The following is a 24,170-nucleotide window of genomic DNA, read 5'->3' on the forward strand; positions in this document are numbered from 1 at the left end:
AACAAAGCCATTTTGCTTTTTCCAGAGCTACAGCTTTCACACTAGGTGCCTGTAAACAAGCAGTTATAAATGGAGCCAGATATTCCATTTTGGTGGTCCAGCTTAATGTCTTTGAATGTTCAACCTCTAATTTAATAAATTCTTCATTTTGATGAGTAAAGCAATTTTACAACCTCAATTTCATTTTGGATGTGGTTGTTTTGAATCATATTTACTTTCTTCAGCAATACAGAAATCTGCTTCGTTAGGTAAAACTCCCTGTTTTATTTTACTTTTAAGAAAGAGAAAGGGGAAAAGAAGAAAGAAGGCAAAGTGAAAGAGAACTTTAGTGTATTTTTCTAAAGTGTGCTTACTAAAGCTTTTTCTTCCTCCGTTTTAAATAAGATCCAAGGTGTTACGCAGTGTTAGTTCACAGTCTGGATTCAGATACTGACATCTAAGCAGTAATATAGAAGTTGAAATCCGTACCATCAGTTTAATATAGCTTAAATACAGAAGTATTCCCTTACTTACAGCCTTTCTACAGAAATAATCTAGAGAGTGGGGTGGTGAGGTACATTTCCTTCAGTTATAAAGTGGTACTGGCCCCACTGCAGCACCTGACACAGGTTCTGCAGGTGGTGATGGTCAACTTTTTATTTCCATGGATACTAGAATTTTAGTTTAAGTATATTGAGACCACTAGGATTTGATCTTTTCAACCATCAAGTAGGCAAAAGTTTGGCTTGTTTTGGAATATTCACAGAAAGGAGCTCTAAAGGATTCTAATTCGGTAAAATTCAAAGATGTATCTATTAAGAGAACAAGATAAAATAATACTTTCGTTTTTTGGTTTCTTTACTAAGCTCATTAGGCCTATTTCTGAAATCTGCCTAGCTGAACTTGTTGCTTGGATTTTAGTTAAGTCTTAACCTGACTTACCATATAATTTCAAACAAATGCAGAACAGTTCTATTCCAAGGGCATTGCTAGCCCTCCTTAGGATACTGGTTTTTAGAAATTAACGGAACTGTCTTAGGTTAACTGGATTGACTTCAGTGGCTGCCTTTGAAATCTATCTCATTTTTCTGCAGTTCAGTCTAACAAAAAACCCTACAGACCTTAAGTGGAAGATTAGAGAATCCTAAAAAAATGCTCCAAGAAAACTTACCATCTGTAATTTGTCTGAGGACTGACAAGTGATGACTCAACTGCCAGCTGTAAAGTTGTAGTGTCCAGATGCCACTTTTTAAAACAGGCATAAGAGGGAGAAGCAGAAGTCCTGCACTAGAAAGCATCTTGAGACAATTATGCAAATTCCTGTCTGGGCTCATATAATACAATAATTGGAGACACCATATTGCTTTCAGCACCACACTGCCCACCAACAAACATCATGAAATGCCATTATTCCCATAAAAGCTGATTGATTGATTGATTGATTGATTGATTTTTAACAGCTTTTCCTTACTATATTTGGAAAATATTTATCAAGCAGAAAAGAGATGTGAACCCACACTGCAGAAAGGGTGTTGAAATCCCATTACGTTTTTACCTGCTCTTGTTCGACACTCTGCTTTTCTCATGTTAGGAGAAGAGAATGGGCAGTCCAGTTCACTGTTTCTGGCTATTGAACCTTTAACACGGAAACTTCAACTAGAGCAACAGCTGCTCAAGCTGCAGACAGTTTTGTTACTAGGCATCCCCCCAACAGGGATATTCTGTGTCAAATACCTAGAGGTTTTTATAGATTCTGCTCCTCCTTTGGCTGTCATGATGGCCTTTATGTCAAAGGAAAGCATTGGGAGACTCACCAGTTACTTAGTGAGCTGTCACCTCTTGCATGAATTACTCAGAACCCTGTTTTTCAACAATGTATGTTCTCAAACAAGGCAAAGTAGTTGTCCCGTCCAATCACTGATGGACTTAGGGCATTGAGGAAAAGAGATGTGTGAAAAGGATACCAGAGACCATTTCTCCATAGCAAGTAGGCATTTTTTATGTATTCTTCCTGAAATAAAATGTTTTAAGACTTTTTAGCTCATCTGAAGCAAGCTTGAATACATGATCATCGATAATGGCAGGAGGATGAACAAATTCTTATTGCTTGCCGTGTGGTACAGGGGAGCCAACAAATACCCCATTGAATTCTCTAAAAAAAATTAGGGATCTGTCTAATGATTAATCATTTTATAATTCTGATAAAAACATTATAATGGATTGTGCCCCAAATACTTTTGAATAAGAAGGTATGCTAGAATGTGTTTTTATCACTTTGCAGAATCATAATAAATTCATGGTTTTAAAGAAATTATAGCATAAAATTGCAAAAGGTAATTTTTACTAGTAAAGCCTTCAGAAATATATGTACTGTATAAGACATGGAACCTTCATCTCTTTCTGATCCTGAGGGAACTAACATGCAACAGTTGCCACGATGTAAAAACAAACCTGTCTTTACAGAAAACGTGTATTTTCTTTAAAAAAATCGTTGTTAAGTGTGTCCACAAATGAAGTATTTGCTCCCACTGCAAAAAACACCACAAAATGCACCAGTTTTAAGTGTTGTCCCAAATTAAAAGACTGCATAAAATGCCTACATACTAAATGTTCCTGCAAGGGAAAATGATACTTTAAGATACTTTCCCATGCAGTGTATGATACCAAAATTAAATAGCAAAGACCATGAAAATGCAAAACTCGCCGTGAACAATAGGAAAATAGTTTAATTTTCCATCCTGGTGTGGACAAAATGCCATCAAATACCGTAAACAGCAACACAACTGAATTTTCCACTGCCGTAGTTTAAAACACTATTTTAAACTGGTTTTATTGTTACTCCAGGTTATAATCCAGGAATTATAAGTATTTAATATCACCAAAATGTCAAACAATTGTTTACATTCCTGTTTTTGAAATTGTCCTGAATGTTTCTGCTATAAAATAACTAGACTGGCAAGTCAAACTCAGAAACAATTACATGGCTAATCATGTGTGGAAAAAATGATTTAAAAAATCTATTTCATGGTGTATACCCCAGTTTGTATTGGCAAATAATTGAATTATTTCTCACTTTTGTTTCCTTAATATATATGGAAAATGTGTTTCATTATTCTTTCTCTTTATTATTTATGTAATTATAGCATATAATTTAACTAGTACAAGATCTTGTACTAGTTAAATTATATGGTACAAATTATCAACTAGTTGTTTTTATACATTCATTCAGCTTCATCCCATTCCCTTTCAAATAAATGAGAAGTGTCTCCTTCAACATGAAATTTTGAAAGGTGATAGTCTTCAGACCTTTGTCAGGTAGAAAGTACAATTTACTCAGTTTCGTCAATTATATGTTCTCATATCTTTCAATATTAAAAATAAAAAATAGATTTCCTATCTTCAGAAAATCAAAGTTCCAAATAGTGATTTTTTTTTTAAACTTTCATTAAAGTTCCAGGTCTGCACGTTCATCCGAGTACCACAGACTTTACTTCTGTAACTATAGCCGCTGATCCTTAGGACTCAACTATCCTAAACTGCTTTTTCCTGAGACAATAAAAGCTTTTCCCAGCTTGTCCTTTTTTCTTTCCTGAAAATTTTGCTGTGAGATGGATTTTTTTTTCCATGAAGGTCCCTTGAAATACTAATACATAAATTTTGGATTTGCTGATTTGTATCTGAAAGACATATGAATATTTATAATATATAACCATATATGCATACACTTCAGACCAGCATTTTCTAAGATGCATCTACTTTTTAAATGACATTTTAGAACACAGATTTTGTATTTTCTTTTTGTTTCCTTTTCTTTTTACTCCTTTAAAGGTTCTTTCTGTGGTAGTTTTCCCTGATAGAGCATAGAACTTTTTTTTCTATTGTTTTCTCACACAAGGGCAGATTTATTTTAGAGGTGACAGGTAGTTCCTTTATCAGAACAAAGATGTTTTTGTTGTGTGATTATCTTTACTTTGAGTCAAAATTCACAACTGTAGCAGTACATTTTTGACAAGGAGTTTAGTTCTGGTTATTCTTGTATTTTTTACGGAACATAAAGGATTTGCTCTGTCATCAGTATTTGGTCATAGCTGGTTGCCTTCCACTTAACCTTCAAGGTTAATTAACCCAAAAGGCATGTCCAAAAAATTACTGTTGATGTGTGTCCAAAAATGGGTTTCACTGAATGGAGAGATTGATCCATGGAACAGTTGTAATGTAATTTGTTTTCTGTGTATAAGATATCACTAAGGAAGAGCCCTTGAGATGGAGAAAATAGTTTAAGACCCATTCCGAGTCTCATTTTCCTTCATGACAGGGTGGTGTGTGCCATGCTGCTTGCCCTTAATCAGAGCTGCCAGTTTGGGCTAAATTGTAATTTGCAGGGAGTGGTTAAACTGAAACGTGGTTTTTCATTTCCTTGCCTAGTCTCTTCCTGCAAAATACCAATGTTACTCCTTTTTAGGCTTTTTGTGGAACAGTTGGTCAATCCTGAGTTTCTTGTTGCCTTTAGTCTTCTATCCTCATTCTCTCAAACTGGTTGATGTACAGGGAGTTTGCCTCCCTGGGTAATTTGCATGAAGTGAACATTGTGATCTGCAGCCCAGCTGCTGTGCCAGGCCCTGAAATGACAACAGTTCCTGTCCAAGAAACTGACAAGAGCAAAAGACGCTTGCACACTGCACTGTGAATTTACTCTGATTTACTTGATCGGTAGGATGCTTTGAGTGGTTCAAAAATCTATCACAACAGAATTCATAGGATCAGACGTGTGATGTTCTACTGCCTTTCCATTCCCTGTGTGCTCCATCTGACACTTCTTTTTGTTCTTTTTCCCATTCATGCAGTCACCTAATGCTGGAGACAAGGATGACCAAATGTTGACGGTAGGCAGCAATTACACATCTGAGCATTTGTTTCTCAGGAGGGTGGTGAGGCAAGCCTTGCTTTGGTTTGGCATGCATCAACATTCTTCTAAATTGCTGGGATTTCTTTCTCCTCCTATACCGTAATAGAGTTTAAATAATTTTTTTCCAAAGATAAAGCAGTGAACTGATTTTCTTTATTGGTTTCAATAATTTCTCATTTTGTATGTGTCTGACACCAAAGGTTAATCCGTGTATTATAGCCAAGTATTATTTTCTTCAGTGTTGGTTTTTTCCCTCTAATTGGATTTCAGGGTCTTACTAGTCAGTAGTCTGTTGGCTCTCACTATCCTTTTTATTGAAACAAACAAACAGCCACAAAACAGTCTTACTCTATGAGATACTATGAGATATATACAATGCATCGATTATTGTACTAGACAATTGCATGGGGAACAGAACCTCAGAGTATGTTTTATATTTCATTAAAAGTGTGCAAAAGGTGCTTGTGCACTAGATCCATTGCTGTAGATGTCTGTACTGCCTTACCACACTCAATGTCTTTTTGCCATGAGACTTTAATGGATTGAACCAAAGCGAGGAGCATGTTCCACTCTGATGACTGCCATTAAAAGAGAGTATTGTCTGTGCTTTTTCTCCATAGTTTTGATCATATGCATGTTTACAGTGTACCAAAGTAGTAAAAATTATAACTTACTTCAGGGATTCAAACAAAAGGTTCTACAAAAAACCAAAATTATTAATTCTTCCTGATGCTAGTATGAGGTTTTAATTTTCTTAACACTTTGTGAGTTTTCAGAAAGAAGGATTCTTTTTTCCCTGTTTTTTTCTTGAGTCCTGGGAGACTAATGGCTGTTCTGATGATCTGTGCCCTCCAGAGAAATTGTCTATGCTTATGGCAATGGTGGATACTGTCTGTAGTTTAATATAGTCTGCTGTAGGCGATGGTTCAAAATGTTTCATTGTGCAGTGAGATGTGAGATTAATTCATACTGTTTCAGACATCTTTCCAGACAAAAGACAAAAACCCCTAAATTCCTCACCATATTTTTTACCCTAGACCAAGCCACGTCTCCAGCGGGGAGGAAGCTCTGCATCTCTCCACAACAGTCTAATGAGGAACAGCATCTTCCAGCTCATGATTCACACACTTGATCCACTTGCTGAAGGTATGCCTATTAATTTGGTTTTTTTACTTTCCTGATGCAAAAGCAAACAAAATCTTTATTTTTCCTTTCTCCACTTGAAACTGTTTTTTGCAGTTCTCTTGCTTTCATCAGTCTTCTCTGAATGTGTCTGGGTTTTCTGAGAGAGTTCTTCACTTTTATAGTGATACACATACTCCCACCAAGACTTTCAACTTAGGAAGTGTGTTCATTGCAGTGAAACTAGAACTGATCATTTGGTCGATGCATATTATAACTACTGATTCTCCTCTCTTCTGGCTTCAGCAGCAATGTAAAAGTTACAAAAACTCTATCATCCTGTACTTTCATAAAGATTTTTGTTTGTTTTCCTCCCTGGTTTTGATTATATTTTTTAAAAATGTCAAAATGGTGGATAATTTGTCATGTGGACTGTAGAAAAGGATGAGATTCTGTTGATTTGACTTCAGGTGGTTTAACACTGACATTAATAAAAATGCAGCAAACATACCTCTGTGTTACATGTATGTAAATGGTTCACTTGCTTTATCCAAGTGTGGTGTGATTCGGCTTTGTGACTGTGGGGTGATCTGACTCTCATATTCTTGTAGAAGAACAACAAAAATTCAGGGCCGTGTGTTATTTGGTGTCTGTAGGACTTCTCTTGCTGCAGTAATAGATGTCTTGAGAAACAGCACTTGTGAAGGAATAGGGAAGGACTAAAGAGACCTAAAATATCACTGACAGACCTTTCAAACTTCAGTGACCAAAAGCTATATATAGCACTTCACATGAGCATACATGACAGATTGAAGACTACAAGAAAGCTAGAATTGTTGACTGGAGTGCAATTTGAACCTAGTGGAAATTGAGAATAAGATCATCTCTCAGGTATTTTTCCACTGCTCAAGCTTATTTCACTTGTTTCCCATACATAGCTTGTTCAGTGTTCAGACCTGTCTACTTTTCTGCTGTAGTAGGCTTGCAGTGTGTAGTGTGATCCAGAGGCTTCCCCCTTCATGACAGTGAAGGGCAACAGGGGTTTAAAATCTGAAATTCATGTTGGGAGAGATAAAAGCCCTACGCTTCTGAAAAATAGGTATTAATTATAATTAAGTTTGTCAAGTAACTCAATCCTGGTTTTCATTATGTCAGTAAAATTATTGAGATCAATGTGGATCGATAGAGATGTTTGCAATGCATAAATATTATTTAAAGTAATCCAGTAACATTTTCTTCAGGATTTCTTTGCACATAATACTTCACTGTTTACAGATTTTTACCTTTGCAAAGTCTTATATTTGTCCTGGAAGTAATAGTATTTTAAAAAATGGGAATATAAATATGTTGTGGCCTTCAAGTAAGTGCAAGACAGTAGCCATTTCATTATCTGGACATTTCATTAAAAATAACAGACTGAGTTAAAATTTGCAAAGGGGAAAAAGAATCACATACATTTACAGTAAACACTGTGTTTTAATGCAAAACTTCCATGAAGAAATGCCAAAAAACTGCTGGAAAATAGCCTATGTAGATGCAGATATTTACGTTGTTATATATAATGAAGCCAGTATTTCAAGCTTTTGCCGACTTTACAGAATTCAAATTTTAGTTCATGAGAGCATGAAAGTGCAATTCATTCAATAATTTGTTTTTGCGCATGGAGCTCTGGTTTTAGCTTTTTATAAATAGACCTATGGCTGTAGGAAAAATCTGAAAAAAATGCATCCATGTTTCTGTCACACATTATTAACCTTTTCTGAGGCACCACTTCATTTGTACACAGACTTGGCTTTCAAGATCTTTTGCACTGCAGGCAGTTTGGAGGGCAAACATGAGGAGTATTGGATATCTTCACTGAACACTCATGTTGTTTCCTGAGATTTTAAGCTTTTAAGTGTCCATATTCATTATTCTGTATTCAGCTTGTTCTGTAAACTTCTGTGAAAGAAAAGATGTTTTAGTTTGATGTAAATACTGTGGCTGGTTGAGGTAGGTAATACTAGTTAATAAATTTGGATGTCATTATATTTCAATCTTTCATTCATTTAAAAAGCACTTGAGAAAATGGATGTGGGTACCTACTATATACAGTATTATTTATCCATTTGGATCTGTATGAATTTTACCTACCAAATTCTCACCGTGTTTTTGTGTTTTGATCTACATGTTCATAATGACATTGAAGAACCAAATTGGTGCATTATCTTTATTTTAAGAGACTTTTGCCATGCTAGCTAAGTAATTTTTTAAGCTGATAGCATTTAATTGTTACAAATAGAAAGGAATTTGTTAAAAGTGTCTGAGAAATGCAGTCCTTTGCTCTATAAACCCATCATTTGGGGAGATGTAAAGATGTAAAGGATTACCTGTTGCCTTCTCTGGCCTATGTGGCTCTCTCCACTTTACACACCCTTTCCTCTACAAAAAAACCTCAACAGTTTTGAGTTTTGTATAAGCAAAGAAAATTAGCTCTCTTGCACTCATATAATGAATGACCATGGACCTGGTGCATGACCTGTGAGGCTGAAGGGTTTCTTCCAAATCCTTTGATGCAAGTGTGGATCAGACTCAAAGGAATAGCAGAAAGATGTTCTGAGCATTTTTCAGTCTTATTTTAGCCAGCTTAAATTTCCTCATTATTTCTGCCAGATGATGGCTTAGATCATTAGGTCAAAAACATTGCATCATTTGCTGAATTTGTTAGATTTGCAGAAACAGTTTATGAAAGCATTTAAAAGTGCCACTCTCAAAGGAAAAAATTTGAAAGGTGTCTGTCAAAGCTAACATGTACACAGGAACTCTGGCACCTCCTGCACTTGGGCATACTCCTGACATCTTCCACCTCCTTCTCCTCACATTTCCTTTTCCTGCGTTTCTCTAGCATTTACTTCTTTGCCTTTCTCATATTGGGTCTCACTCACCTGTACTCACCTTCTTTCAGCCTTCTCCGATAGGATGGCTTCCTCAGTACCTCCCGTCTTTTTGGACTGCTGGGTCCATGAGTCAAATCACTTCCCAATCAGACACCAGCAACACTGCAGCTGTCACAGCCAAGTGTGCTGTGTTTTCAGTGGCTGGAAAAGCACGGATCAAGTCTGGGAGCTCTGCTTGATTCTTGAGAGCTTCTAGATCAAATATTGCCTTTAGAAGTTACATTTTTAATTTTTGCACTGCAGCTGGGAGACCCAGCTTTTCTTTCTCTTTAAGTCAATAAAAAATTTCACAGTTACATTCCCTTGAATAATTGCAAGGGAAATGGGGGCATCAGAAGACACACTGCACTGTCATTTGGAGTGTGGGTTTTGCAAGGCTGACAGAGAAGAAGTCCCATCTGCATCCTCATGGTAGCAAAAGCAGTGTAGAGTGTATAAACAGGCCGTGTGACTATTGAAGATCAGCTTGACCTACACACCATTGTTACTGCATTAACATTCAATGTATTTATAGAAAACCAGCGCATCAAAGTTACTTCTGAATAATTCATTTGTGAAGTCAGAACCAACCTCTACAGCAATTGAAAGCATCTTAAAAATGCACTTGATTGCAAGTAGGGTAACATGAAATGAGAGAGTAAGATTTACTTTCCACAAGATGTAGCTAAACAGAGCAGTCCCAATATACTATTACACACTTGTGAACCTGTCTTTCCTTTTCCCTTTTCACACAAATGTAGTTTTTCATGGCTTGTGCTTGGCTTATGAAAGCCAGCTTGCAAACTCTCCAGAACCAGTAGGCTTGCAAGGTGTTCAGCCCACCTCTGACAGATGAGTAATATCTGAGATCAGTGGGAGCTGCTGGATATTTGGCGCTTTGCACTCAGGCAAGTGTGCAGTCATGCTGTGGATTTAACAGTCTAGACAATGAAGGCTTCTCCCCTTCAAATCTTTGTCTCAGCATAAAGCTTCTAAGAAGATAAGAGTTCAGCCACTCTATGAGGTGAATGTGTAGGATATTTGTTAATGGGATGTGAACTTTACATTACAGCTGAAAGCTCATCATTCATTAAAAATATAAATATCTATATGATACTAGGTTTTTGTTTGCCTTTTTCTTACTACAGAAATAATGACCTTGATACAGATCATTTCCTGAGGATTAAGATTAATGACTGCCTGTGCATCAGGCTATCATCAACTCTCAGCCAGTCATTAATCCCCAGGAAATCCTATGCCATATTTGCTTCTGCTTAAGTGCTAGTCTGGCAATCCAGCTGAGTAGTCAGCTGGTCTGTTCATAACATTACCGGTATGAATTAGGATGGCATCATCTGACCTGCTGTGTTGGTCAGGCCCCAATCCAAAATCCAAGCAACTTGAACATAAATCATGAAAATCATTGATCATGTGTAGCTGTTTCCTTCTGAGTCCTGTACCTCAGATACCTTTGTCCTAGTTTTGAAAGGGATATTCCTGGGTTATGAAAGTGTAGGTTTTACAAAGATCTCTTTACATTTTTTGACACAAGATGGCTGCTGTTGTGCAGTGGGAGCAGGACAAGAATAAGATGGTAAGTATTTTTTATGAAAGTGTCTGCCATGAATAGTAATCCTACCTTCTCCCTATAAACTGTAGGTTGCTCTAAAGATGATTCCTTCAGGAGTGTGGAGGGAGCGTTTTCTCTCTGGAGGCTTCTACAGGTACTCTGTTGAACAGGGAATATGCCAGCAGTGAAGGGAGGATTTAGAGCACCAGTGCAATCTGAGGCTACTTTGTTTTTCTTGCACAGCTTTATCAGGGTACAGGCAGAATGAGATCTTTTCATTATCATAGCACCCCTTTTCTGCCTGCTGATAAGGTGCCACAAGCCAGCAAAACATCTCCCACAAGTGAAGATTTAGCTGGTTGCTGACTTTCTTGCTCCTATGTGACAAGGCTATAACTCATATGCAAATGCCATCCTCTGCATGAAAATGAGTGTGATATAAATCTCTGTCATGGCCTAGTCCCCAGTGAGAAGTAGGTATCTTTGGCAATTTTCTCCTATTCCCATCTCGAGTCCTATTTCCAAAATGGAAAACTACAGGATGTACTTCTGCAGAAAATGAATTGTTTATCTTATATGCTGTACTTTTTTTTAAGATATAAATATGGTGCATGTTATTGGTGAGAAAAGTAACCTTCTGTTACATAAAGCTGAGCTTACAATTCTGTCACTTCCTTCACTGAACATGGAAAAATACAGTAATGTCACTGTTCTGACAAAAAGAAATGAAATCTGCATTCATACTTCTCAGGAAAATAAAGAAGAATGTGTTCCTCAGGGTTTTTGACATAGTAGTGAATTATTTATAATTGCTTGCTAGATGCTGTTGTGTTCCTAGGTACTGGTCTTAAGAATTTTCCAACTTTTCCATTCACCTCAAACTGTTCCGCTTCATTTGCTGCTGCTACTTGGGTACTTTTCTTAGATGTCATGGAAACTGTCAGCTCACCCCAAAGACAGCTGACAGAGGTTCAATAACCTTTGCCTGCACCGTCACTCAGCAGGCTCCCAAATTTGGTCTCATTTTGCAAAAAAACTTATGTTCTTACTCTTCCCATGGCCTAGGCGAGCTGCACCATCATGTCTGTGCTCACTGCCATTGGTGCCATTGGAAACCTTGTTTGCCTGAAGCTGTTTATTTGCTATATCCTCAGAGAAGTAAGGCCAGGCAGCTCAGCTTACACCAACTCATGGGCAATGCTCAGCTCCTGCATTGCTGAAGTCACCTGAGCACTTCCACTTTCCTCAACTCCAGAGCGTGGATCTCAGAAGTCTTTTTCAACCTTAACAATTCTTTGATTCTGTGGTGCTGCAGGACTTGAGTGCACTTCCTAGCACCACACCAGAGAAGAAAGAAATATATCTTCAGAGCTATATAAGCACAAAAGTATTTTATTTAACATGAAGAAATATGCAAATTAGACAAAATTAATAAAAGTAATTATGTATGTTATTAACTACCTCTGCTTTAAACCTGTCATCATTCTTGAGCATCCTTTAGGCATTCTCCTAGGCTTGCAAAGAAGCTGAGCGTCCTTCTTCTTGCACCCTTGTTCTTACCCAGCTTGTCCTTGGTTCCTCTTCTGGCCCATCAAGAAAAAGCAGTTCTCTGAGCACAGTGCTTAGACCATTTTGGCTCTCCTCTCTGCTGAAGACTGAAATGTTTGCAAGGGATTCCTGCCAGAGAGGATGGGGCCTCCCTGCCAGGCTCGCATACATACTAGTAGCTGTTAATTATAGTATAGTGTCTTCTCTTTAACTCCTTCCCATGGTATTTCAGTCTGATATGATGATGGGAAACAAATAAAAAGGACAATTAGGCTAACCTTCAAACTGTAGTGTCAAGTCAGGCAGATACTCATACTCTCTTCATGGATCTAGCTTTCACAAAATTGATGTGGTTTTCTTCATGTAGATTGAAAGGGACTTCTTGCATTACAGAATCCAGCTAGTCCAGTCCCCTGCTCAAGTAGGATCAACTCTAGCAGGTTGATTACGACAGCTTCCAGTCATGAACAAATGGAGACTCCACAGTCTTTTTGGGAGACCCATTTCAGTGTTTGCCCATCATCCCAACAGGTGCTTTTTTTTGTGTCTGGATGGAATTTTCTGGTTTTGAGTTTGTGTGCATTGGCTCTTCCCCTGTCAGTGGGCACTTCTGAGGGAAGTGTTACTCCCTTTTGTTCTTTCTGTCCCATCAGGTGCTTATACACGTGGATAAAATGTCCCTGAACCTTCTTTCCTCCAGGCTGAACAGTCCTAGCTCTCTCAGGCTCTCCTCTTATGAGAGATGCTCCAGTGCCCTCATGAGCTTTGTGGCCCAGTGCTGGACTTGTTCTGGTATGTCTACAACTGTCCTGTACTGGTGAGGCCAGGACTAGTCCCAGCACCCAGATATGTCTCATGAGCTCTGGTGGAAGGACAGTATCATGTCCTTGACCTGGTGGCAGTGCTTTCTGTAGTGGAGCACCCTAAGGGTGCTGTTGGTCACCTTTGCTGCAGTGGCACTTTTCTAGCTTTCAGTGGCATGACTCTCCGCACAGTCATTAGCAAGAAGAAAGCATTTTCCTGGGGGAGGTTTCAAACAGCCAAATGAGATAGGTGAGGCAATGAAACACATCATTCTCCAGCAAGGTCTTCTTTCACCTTCCTCTATGTTTCGACTACAGTAGAGACCACCAAAATTGTGTTCCTAATTTAGATATCTGAGGTTCCATGACAATGTAGATGAGATGAGTATATTAAAAGTATCTTGGACATCAAACACCCCACACTGCCAGAGTCAGCAACAGTATAGATAGAGTAGAAACCTATATGGGTTATATGCAGCTAAAAGCAGGCCTATTTAAATAGGCAGGGACAGTATTTTAGATAGCTCATTTAATATCTGTCAGAAAGAGAGAGAGAGAGAGAGAGAGAGAGAAATTATAGAGCTGTTTCCCCCAGTACTACTTAGGACATCAAAACCAAGAATGGATAGCAGTTGTATTTACAAACTTCCATGTAACACTCAGAAGATATGAGTGTCACTGTAACAGCTGTGGAACCTTAGCTGTCTACAAAAATTTCTGATTTTGGCATAGAGAAAAACAGTGTCTTGGGCTAGTGAAGAGAATTCTATTATGAGGTTTTGGTTCAGCAGATTTTTTTATATGTCAATCATAAATATATGTTGACAATGAAAGAAACAGACTTTTGAAGTCTGAATTATTTTACTGAGTGGATCATTTTAGCTTACATACAGGAACCAATTCATTCTTGTCATACTTTGGGCATGTTGGTCTTGCTTTTTCTAGATGAACAGAGGCTGCACTTCCATGACTATAGGGTGAGTGGGCTTGCAACTTTTATCCTACCCACAGATATTAAAAATTGGCTATGTTTTTGTTACACATAACTTTGTGGGCAAAGAAAGCCTTGCAGATTTCTCTCAGAATGGGCAGTTCGATGGGAAAATGTAGCTCTTTGTTATGATGCTCTCCAGCTGTGTAGCAGTAAGTGTCAGATCTGCTTATCTTCAGAGGTTCCCAAAATTCAGAGAGAAGGCACAACTCATTGTTGCATTAGGTTCCTTGAGATTTCTAGTTACATAAAATTGAAGCATAGGTTTCCCTTTAAAATCAGTATTGATCTTTGTGGTTGGAAAATTTAAATACTAGACGTTTTCTGATGCCTTTTTAATTTAGTTTTGAATCTGAAATCTAATCCTTGTGGTTGTTTTGTTGTCAGTTTTCACAACAATTTATTTCTGCATGCCGTGTTTTGTTGTTTTAACTATAACCTATTCAAGCTGTTCACTGCAGGCAGAATTCTTGTTTCTCTTCTCCATAATATTTTCCAGTGATGCCCTGTTCTTCAGATAGCATATTCTTCTTGGGATTCCCTACAGAGAATGCAAGGAAGACATGAATATTTAAACACAAGCATGATCCCAGCGCAGGGTACAGCTGTCCTGACTATGTATTTACATGCGTAATGGCTTTAGCTTCATTATAAGTTTCTTCCCAACTCGAAGTTTCTTTGTTAAAAACATGAACAACAAAGAATGTAAACAATTTATAGATCTGTACAGGCCAGGGAATAGTAGTGGCTGTGAGGGACTTTCCATTGAAGCTGAAAATGGGAGATTTCCTTTAGTGCAGTTTGCACATGACAGATGACTTCATCCTCCAGATTGGTTGGATTTTATGACTGGCTAGTGAAAGGAGGGCATGCTGTCCTTCTGTTATTCTCTTAGGATATGCTGGAAAGTAAAACAGCTGAAATTTATTCATTGGAGTTGCAGATTTCCAGTACTCTACAGTGCTTGGCCCAACAGACACTCGAGGAAATCCTGATCTCGCAAGAATCAGTGGTTGAACTCCCAACATCATCAGCATGATGAGGTTTTCACTTCTACACCTTGGAATTCCTATTTCCATGAATATTTGAAAATTGTTTGAAGGTAAATACCATCTTTAAAGGAACTGTGTTTGATCCAGGCTGAGTCAATTCTCTTGTATTGGTTGTCTTTGGTGTTAGTACATTCTACATGATGTTTGGCTCTTCTTCAAGAGTTTGATGGCAGATGGCACAAAGGTATCTTAAGAGTGAAGAGGAAACAAAGCTCTCATGAACAAACAATTTCATGCTTTAATTTAAGAAAAATAAAATCACCTAAAAATATCAAAATCTGGGCCTGACATACAATAGTAATTTAATTTACTTTCTGCTCCATTGCATATGTCATTGATCATCCCCTTAAAAATATCTGCTCTTCAGCCCATACAGTTAAAACCCTGACAAATTTCCTTTTGTCACCACAAGAAGATTTGTTAGATGATAAGGACTGAAAACACTGCATTTTCACTCTTAATTTTCGATGTTGCACTAAGAGCAAAGTAATAGGTAGATTTAGCTTTTGGATGTTATCATTATCTTAAGCTGCCCAGAACTCTACTGATATAATTGTATAAATTTTTAGTTATATTTCTATTCACACTCCAAGATAAAATTGCAATAAACCAATTACATAAGAGCGGACTACTCTAAAAAAATTATTTTCAGGGCAAAACCACCTAGAGTAAAAAACAGGGCAAGGACACATGAGGAGAGAGAACAGGAATAGAAGGCTTGCAATTTAAAGAGAAGATGAAAGGTGATCACATGTGTTATTAGAGCTCAGATACTCAGTAGTAAATAATTTAGTTACTCCCAATGTACTGCCCAATAGCCAAGTACCTGAAAAACTTCATTTATATTATTTTGTTGATTTGTTTAGGAGTGTTAAAAAAGCAGTACTCGTAGTAATATAAGCAAAAAACATACAATTCTGAAATTCAATGTAATTTTTTTACTGTATTAGTTAGATCCAAAAAGGGTCTTTTTGTATTTTCCACAGAAACAGCTCAGTGGCAAAGCCTCCATTTTTGAAGAATGGGCAGCTGGAAGGCCCACAAGTAAAAATGTAGGGTACAACATCTGATTACCCGGTTGTAGTAGGAGAATAAGTATTTTGCTTTTTAAAAGAATATTCATTTTCTCTCCTCTGCATTCTGCAATGATATGACATACAAACTCCCACAGCAGTGGCAGTCTATCCCAGATTTGATATAATTACTCAGAAAGAAAGTTAAGAGGTTTCTGAAGCTCATAAATGGTAAGAGTCAGAATAAGATGAGATTCATGGGGAAAAAAAAATCAAATAATTCTTCCTTTTTAAAATTCCCAGTTCCTGAAAGCCTTCAGTTGGTGGGATTTTTGTGTATTTTGCCTCAAATAGTGTATGTACAAAGGCATTATCTTTTATTAAAGATCTGTTAGAGGTTAGGACTCTAATTTTAAACCTGTAATGTTAATCTTCACTAGATCTTTCACAAGTTCTTAGCATCAAGAGATCTTTGTTTCTAATCTAACATCATTGCTGAAACCAAATCAAATTTTGATTCTAATTTAGTTTGGATTGTCACTACAACTTATCTAGAACAGCTCTTAAAGTGGCTTCCTTTTTCTGTTTATGGATGAGACTCTGATCATCTTACTGAATTTTCTCAAGACCATGACATCTAGAAGAAAAAACAGTAAAGACATCCTTGTCCTCCTTGATGTTATGAATTCCTCCAACTCCTTTGGCCAGTTTTTTGGCCTTCTTTTTAAAAAATGCAAATAAAAAAAGGACATCCTGTTAAGCTTGATGGAAATAATAACTGTAAATCAGAGGTCTTATCAAAAAGATGGGAAGGGGAAGAGTGGGTTTCCAAAATAATGTCTTGATTACCAGGAATTTGCTAACTTTCAGAATTATGTGTACAACGCCTCACACAGAAATTCTCCTCTGTCTCCAATACTCAGGCTTTATAAGTTTAGAATTTTTCATAATTATTTACTTACTTTTAATTTGAAGTTTTTACATGCATGTTCTCAATTTAATTACCAGTTTTGAGCCCTTACTTTCTCATTTCACATCTCTCCTATGTTTTGCGTATTCAACCTTTCAGTATTTTGAATTTATGAGTATGAAAACTCAGGAAAAATATGTGCTTTCCATCTGCTTGTTCCAGAATGCCTCAAAATTTCTTTTAAGCCAAGCTCCCACTGATACGGGTAAAGGATTGAGCCTTGACACCTTCATGGCTGTAGAAGTCAAACAAAAGGAGCGTCTAATAAATCCAATGGTGGAATGGAATTGTTCTAAAAATTACAGGATTGCCATTGGTAATTTCTCTTTAGCAGTTTTGTGTTAAATAATAGATATATCAACCTTGAAGCTTTTAATTAACTTGGAGGAGTGTGACATGAATTCTCATACAAATACATTTTTTATACAAAGTGAAAGCCTCATGCTTGTTGGAGAAATCCACAATTAGTTTCTTTCATTTGAGAGTCTGACTTTACATTTTTCATGAAGGGATACATACCTTTAGTAATGCAGGTTGCTGTCTCTAAAATAGCTGTATGGCTTATGAGTAGTTTGAAAAACTCTGAGACAGGCTCATTTCTGACCTTACTAGGGACAGCTGCATCTGAGATCTTAGTCCCAGGAGAGAAATATTGGCTCTGCTTTTCTTCTATGGCAGCCTGGGGCTATACATTTAAAAGACAGAAATGCGTACTTCATCACAGACAGTATGTACAATACTTAGTGTAAAATAAACTGAGTTATTAGCTATCTTATTTAGTAGAATCATGGAATAGTTTGGTTGGAATGGACTTTTAAAGATCATCTAGTACAACCTCCCTGCAGTGAGCAGGGACATCTTCAACCAGATCAGGTTGCTCAGAGCCCTGTCCATCCTGACCTTTAATGTGTCCAGGCATGGGGCATTTACCACCTCTCTCTGAGCAACCTGGGCCATTGTTTCAACATCCTCCATATAAAAAATATCTTCCTTATGTCTAGTGTGAGTCTACTTTCTTTCTACCATAGCAAGTCCTACTAAAAAGTTTGTCTCCATCTTTTTTGCAGTTCTCCTTTAAATAACAGGCTGCTTTTTAGTGTTCTCAGAGCCTTTTCTTCTATAGGCTGAACAACCCAAATGTTCTGTCTTCATTGGAGAGGTACTCCATCTCTCTGATCAACTTGGTGACCTCCTCTGGAGGCTCTCCAACAGGTCCATGTCCCCCTATGCTGGGACCCCAGAGCTGGATGCAGCACTGCAGGTGGGGTCTCACCAGAGCAGAGCAGAGGGGCAGAATCCCCTCCCTGGCCCTGCTGCCCACCCTGCTTTGGATGCAGCCCAGGACACGTTTGGCTTTCTGGGCTGTAAGTGCTCATTGCTGGGTCATGTGCAGCCTCTCATCCCCCAGCACCCCCAAGTCCTTCTCAGCAGGGCTGCTCCTGATCTGTCCATCCCCCACCCTGTGTTGACACCAGAGATTGCCCCAACCTGGGTGCAGCGCCTTGCACTTGATCTTGTTAAACCTCATGAAATTCCCATTCCCATTTGTTCAGGTCCCTCTGAATGACGTCCTGTCTTTCGGATGTGGCAACTACATCACTTAGCTTGGTGTTGTCTTCAAACTTTCTGAGGATGCACTTGCTCTCCCCTGTCTACACAGTTGATGAAGATATTAACTAAGACTGATCTCAGAGGGACACCACTCATCACCACATCTATCAGTGGTCAACTCTGAGCTGTTGACCACTACTCTCTGGATGCAGCCATCCAGTCAATTTCTTATCCACTGAACAGATCGATCTCTCTCCAATTCAGAGAGAGGGAGGGAGCATGATGAGATCTTACAGAAGTCCAGATAAATGACATCTGTAACTCTTCCCGTTTACAGATGTAGTCACTCCATCATAGAAGGTCACTAAGTTGTTCAGGCAGGACTTTCTCTTGGTGAAGTCATGCTGGGTGTCTTGAATGTCATTTGAAATCACAAATAATGTAGCCCATTAACTAACAACATTTTTCTTTCTGTTTGCTTTGATGTGGTGTGACACCTACAAACACAGTAGAGAGCAGTACGTAGTAAGACAAATGTTGTTGTAATCCTTCAGGAATGTCAGACGGGATTACCAGGAACCTTCTGTTCTCTTCTGGTGTAAAAATATGCAGAAGGGAACAAATTAATTCAGTGACTCCGTAGCTGTTGGGGATCAGCTGTTAAGCTGCATCTCTGCATCCTCTTTGTTTCATGTGACCAGCAGGGATGCAGGTATTGGCTGTCATCCAGTCTGTCTGCTATGACCTCACCATGGGAATTGCATAGCCTGTTCACAAAAATGGAATTGTCAAATTTTAATTGTGTTGGATTTGGGGATAATTTTTCAAGTATCCTTTTCAATTCCATTGCAAACAAATTTATTTCTAAAGCTGTTAAATTTTTCCAATACAATTTTTTTTCCAAAAAGTACTTAATTTTCTGTTTACTTACAGTCATATGGAACAGAATATGTCTTAGTATAAAGGAGAACTCAGAAACAAAGAGTGTTTAGTCCAAATTTCACAGCAGAAGCCAGTACAATATATTGGAGGCTGACTGTATAGAGGCAGATCTGTCATGCTGCCAAGCAGCACTGTTCTAATCTCGAAACCCTCAAAAATAATTCATGTGAATACATGCAGCTGATGTTTTCTGAGATCATTGTTGTGCGTTTCAGTCAGTGGGCTGATGATTGTATAAAATGTTCCACTCTGGGTATAGGACTATAAGCTTTGGAGAACATAATCGCACCAACAAGATTAGTTTTCCTGGAAATAATTTTGCTAACTGCAAGAATTAACCTAGTTTAATCCTTGGTGTGTTGAATTGCTGAAGTGCCCAGAACATGATTATCATCAGCATCATGCACTGTCATGCATCACCTTGTTTCTCTTCTTTTTTGGTCTCTGTAAGGTCAGATCGACCCTTTTTTTCTTTCCTGTTTGGCTTTTATTTCTCACTTCAGACAGGAAGCAAATAGATTTAAATAGGTTTGCCAGTGTGTGAAATGTCCTGCCTTTCTCTGACCCTTTTAATTTCTTTTTGAGATTCAGAATTCACAGTTGTTGGTTTCCTCTGAAATCTCTTCTGCTTCATCTGCTAAGACATGCTATTCTGTTAATTCTGAAGTTTGTTGCTGTGGTGCAATGTTCTTCTCACCTTCATTAATGCAGCCCCTCTCTGGCAACATGTTGCTCTCCATGTGCCTCCATTTCTTTATTTACTCTTAGACTCCTTTTGGCAGACTCCTTCTGGCATTTGTGTTCCTGTCCTGCTCTCAATCTCCAGTGAGTGCCTCAGCCCAGGTTCTAGCAAAGCAGACCTCAGACACATGAAGGCTGAGATCAGTGAGAATAAGTATAAGCAAAGGTGCTGCCCATAGAATCAGCAAATACTGAGCCCTGATTAAACAGGGCAAGTTCCAAATGCTGTATGTAGGGAAGTCCATATTGAAGTTACTGGGAGCTCTTTCCAGGTAAGGAAATTAAATCTTTAGAACATAAAATCAAGATGGTAGGGCTAAAATCAGAATGGTAGCTTCGTATATGTACTAGCAGCTACAAAGATTTTGTTGCGAGACTAATGTTCTCAGGAATATTTTTATGAAACAGTATATACATTTCTATATTGCTGTAAAACAATATATAAATTCTGTCTTTAAATTACAGTTTTCTTTGCTTTAAGAGAGACTTAATGTTCTATTCTATTGGGCATACTTATGGGAAAGTAAGACACTGCATTACACAAACAGAAGTATATGAATATTTGTAAGTTTTTTGAACATATGCCTATGAAAAATCATTGTAATCCAATCATCCTTACTAAAAAAAGAAAGATAATATGCTGTGTTTTTTAGTTACATGGCATAAGGCCTTCTCTGTCTCTGCAAATGATGTAAGATGCCTTTTTAAAAAAAAAAAGAAAAAAACCCCTGATCTCTCAAAGTGTCAGATTTGCTATCATCACAGTATTTTACAGTTAATGAGTAATAGCCAGGCCTCTACTGAAATTCACCTTTGTGAAAAATTGTTGAAAAATCATGGTGCATCAGCAAAAACCAAAATAATTGAATATCACTTGTACATTCAATTCTTTAAGCTGTTTCATAAATATGTAGAGAGAATATTTGCAAAGAGCATCACTAAACTGTTAAGTATCCATTTTTTAATGTTTACACTCTGTCAAAGGCTGGATGCTTAGAAACTCAGTTGTAAAACTACATAAAAATGATGAGTGAAGTAATCCACAAATTCCTCAGCCAGATCATTTACAAAGTCCTCATTGAGCTAAATTTTTCATTGTCCTGTTTTGTGGGCTTACATTAATTATTGTATTTATACATACAATAACATATATGCCAAATTTTAAGAAAAAGCACTTCAAGAAAAGGAGTGTAAAGCCACATCGGGAGTAAAATGTGATTTCATGCAAGATTGTATCACACAGAAACAAATAATAGCAGCCCTAAAGACCTGGAGACCTCTGCATTCCATTCTTTTTTCTGCCCTGATAGAATATAGTAATGCAATATATTCAGGTAAATTTGATTATTTAATTAATTTAGGTCTCATATCACCTGATGAAGCAAGTAACTTTTTTCTGATTTCACAAGTGACAAGAGAGTGGTTAAGTAACCCCTCTAAAGTGAGTCAACATCAGCATTGGTATCAAAACAGTGTTTGGGAGACAGCATTATGAACAGTTCCTAAAATTATGTGTTTAGAGACTTTTTTATTTGGATACAGTAGTATTTGAATGTCTGACCTGGGGAACAGTAAAAGAGCTTAGTTTACAAGACTACTGCTGTTTAGGTACTCTCAAGGTTTATTATGTTTCCCCAAGTGTAAAGGCACCAAATCAGCAAGAAGCTTGAAAAGGCTAAAATTTAGATTTCAGTGCTTCTCCTACATCTCACTTTAGCAAGTTTAACACTTTAGCTAAAGTCCATGACTTGTGAAATTTTGGGGAGAAAGCAGTGTCATTTCTGTAATCTGTGTTTCATTGTCCTGCAAAATGTTTTGCATAATCACTGTTCCAGTTTATGAAGCACATGCAAAAATATGTCCATTTCTTGAGTGTCTGTTGGTTCCTTATCTCTGTGTCTTTTACTGTGATGTTATAGAGCTTGGATCATATGGAAACCTAAAATATTATGACACAATGACTGAAGAAGGTAAGAAATATTTTAGAATTGTTTGTATCAGCTTTTTTTGAAGCCCTTTGAGTGCCTTTTATGTGTTTACATTTTCTTTTGTTTTTCTTGGTCCTATTTTCATTTTCTCCATTTTTGAATAACTCCTTTTTGCATGTCTTTATTGATGGCTCAGTCAGTTATGACTCTTTTTTCAAGTTCTTGTTTTCAGCATTTCAGTTCTGCTATTTCAGATAAGGAAATACAATGGGATGCTTTTAGCAAAGAACATATATGCAAAACCATACTTGCAAATTATATGGCACAGTATAGGATAGATTGTGGATGCTTATTTGATGCCATGTTTTACCACGAATTCAAGAAGAGGAATTAATTTATGGATTTTCAAATCACTCAGAACAATTGCTAAGTGACTTCAGTTTACTGTATTATTGAAAAGTAATGAATAACCTTTAAAAACTAGGCGTGTTTATTCCTGGAGTATTAATTGTATGCTTGATTGCAATGCAAAAAATTTGCAGTTTGAAATCCTTGTTCTAGCAATACAAGAAGGAAGTAATTAGGGCCTGAATCAGGGCTCAGTGAAATCTCAGGAAATTTTTCTGCTGATTCAAAAGCATTGCAGTTCTATCATACTAATTCAGGAAAGCAGTTAACTGTGTGCTAAATTTCCAACACATGCTTCTAGTCCCAGTGCGGTCAGTGTTTCTACAATTTGGAATTATCCCTGAACTGAGACCCGATTGTCTGTAGGATCAAGGCCTCTTGTCCAGCTCTCTGATTATAATGCCAGACAGATGTTTTCATTATGTTTAGAAATTAGCGGCATGTTTGGGGATGGGGAAAATCTTGAGGCCTCTAGAAAACTTAGGCACCCATTCCTACTTGTTTTTAATCTTGGGAATTTAAGGCAAATACCTTAACTCTCTGTTTTTAAAAACACAGTTGCTTTCTAGTGTCAAGTAATCTTGAAGACCCTGAGAGAATCTTCATTACATGACTTACTTATGATCGTTCCTCAGGGTGGATGGGAAGTGATAATGTCTATTTCCCTCTTTCTGTATGTGCTGCTGATACACCAATATAACCATCTGGTCCTGGGGCTGGCTATGGGAGATGGTTCCATAAACCTTGGCATCAGGTGTAGGAAGATGCTGTTTTCATCTGTAGCAGGCCTGAGCTTGTAGAATGGTTCTGCCTCACTGCCTTCATTACCCAGATTATGCATCTGGTTCACAGGGGTGACACTTATAAAGAAAAGATGTCTGAAAGCAGATTTTAACAGACAAACAGTGGTGTCTATGTTGTTTAAATACACCTTTCAAGCATCTGTAAGGAGCCATTAACCTGGGCCACTCAGATACAGCTACCAGAGGTAAAGCTTTTGCAGTACATCTTACATGAGTCTTCATTACAGTCAAGATACAAAGGTAATTTCTCATTGTAGCCTTAAACGTGGGTATGTTAAGGTTTTTATTTTTTATGGTGAAGTATTAAATCTACTATTTCAAAAGTAGCCTTCTGAAATACATAAATACTCTATTGACAACTAATGTAGTCATTTGTAGGGAAATACCTGTTGCAGTATGATACATACATATATATGTATATTATTACTGCGCCTATGCAGAAGTAATGCTGTTAATATTCAATGTCATCTCAGAATGCACTTCTCATGAATAAATAATTCAGGACCATACTGCAGCAACAGGAAAAATCCAGTAGCAGAAATAAAAAGGAAGCTCTTTGTTTTTAGAAACACTGACAAGAGTCTATGATGCAGTTTACCTTCTCAGATACAACTATCATCATCATTTTCACTTGTCTTTCACAAAGCAAGTAATGAGTAGTGTGTCCCAGAAGTTGTATTTTGATCAAAGTGTGCTATATTTTCAGCTTTCTGTTTGGATTTTCAGAAGTTTAATTGCTATCACTCTGCATCACACTCACTTGCATTACCCATTTTCTTCTTTGTCTTCCTTTTTTTGTCTGAGTTTTTTGTACCTTTTGCACAACAGCTTAGTCACAGGAACACATAAATCCACTCACAAATCCATTGATTTTTTTTTTCTGATAAAGTACATCCTTATGTCCAGACCCTCAAGCCTAGAGTGGAGA

The 24,170-nt window shown here is 37.5% G+C and overlaps 1 protein-coding gene across 5 annotated transcripts in view; it reads left to right on the forward strand.

Moving 5' to 3' along the window:
* Positions 1-24,170, forward strand: part of SLC24A2 (solute carrier family 24 member 2) — a 115,495-nt gene that overhangs the window by 52,806 nt on the left and 38,519 nt on the right. For 4 of the 5 annotated variants that reach the window (XM_032096231.1, XM_032096234.1, XM_032096235.1 and 1 more), the window contains exons 3-4: positions 4,824-4,862; positions 5,923-6,031. In XM_032096231.1, the coding sequence (XP_031952122.1) occupies positions 4,824-4,862; positions 5,923-6,031 (148 nt within the window). The remainder of the gene's footprint in view (positions 1-4,823; positions 4,863-5,922; positions 6,032-24,170) is intronic. The other variant, XM_032096236.1, reaches the window with a different exon arrangement.

Source organism: Corvus moneduloides, chromosome Z, assembly GCF_009650955.1.
Source record: "Corvus moneduloides isolate bCorMon1 chromosome Z, bCorMon1.pri, whole genome shotgun sequence".
NCBI classification, from domain to species: Eukaryota; Metazoa; Chordata; class Aves; order Passeriformes; family Corvidae; genus Corvus; species Corvus moneduloides.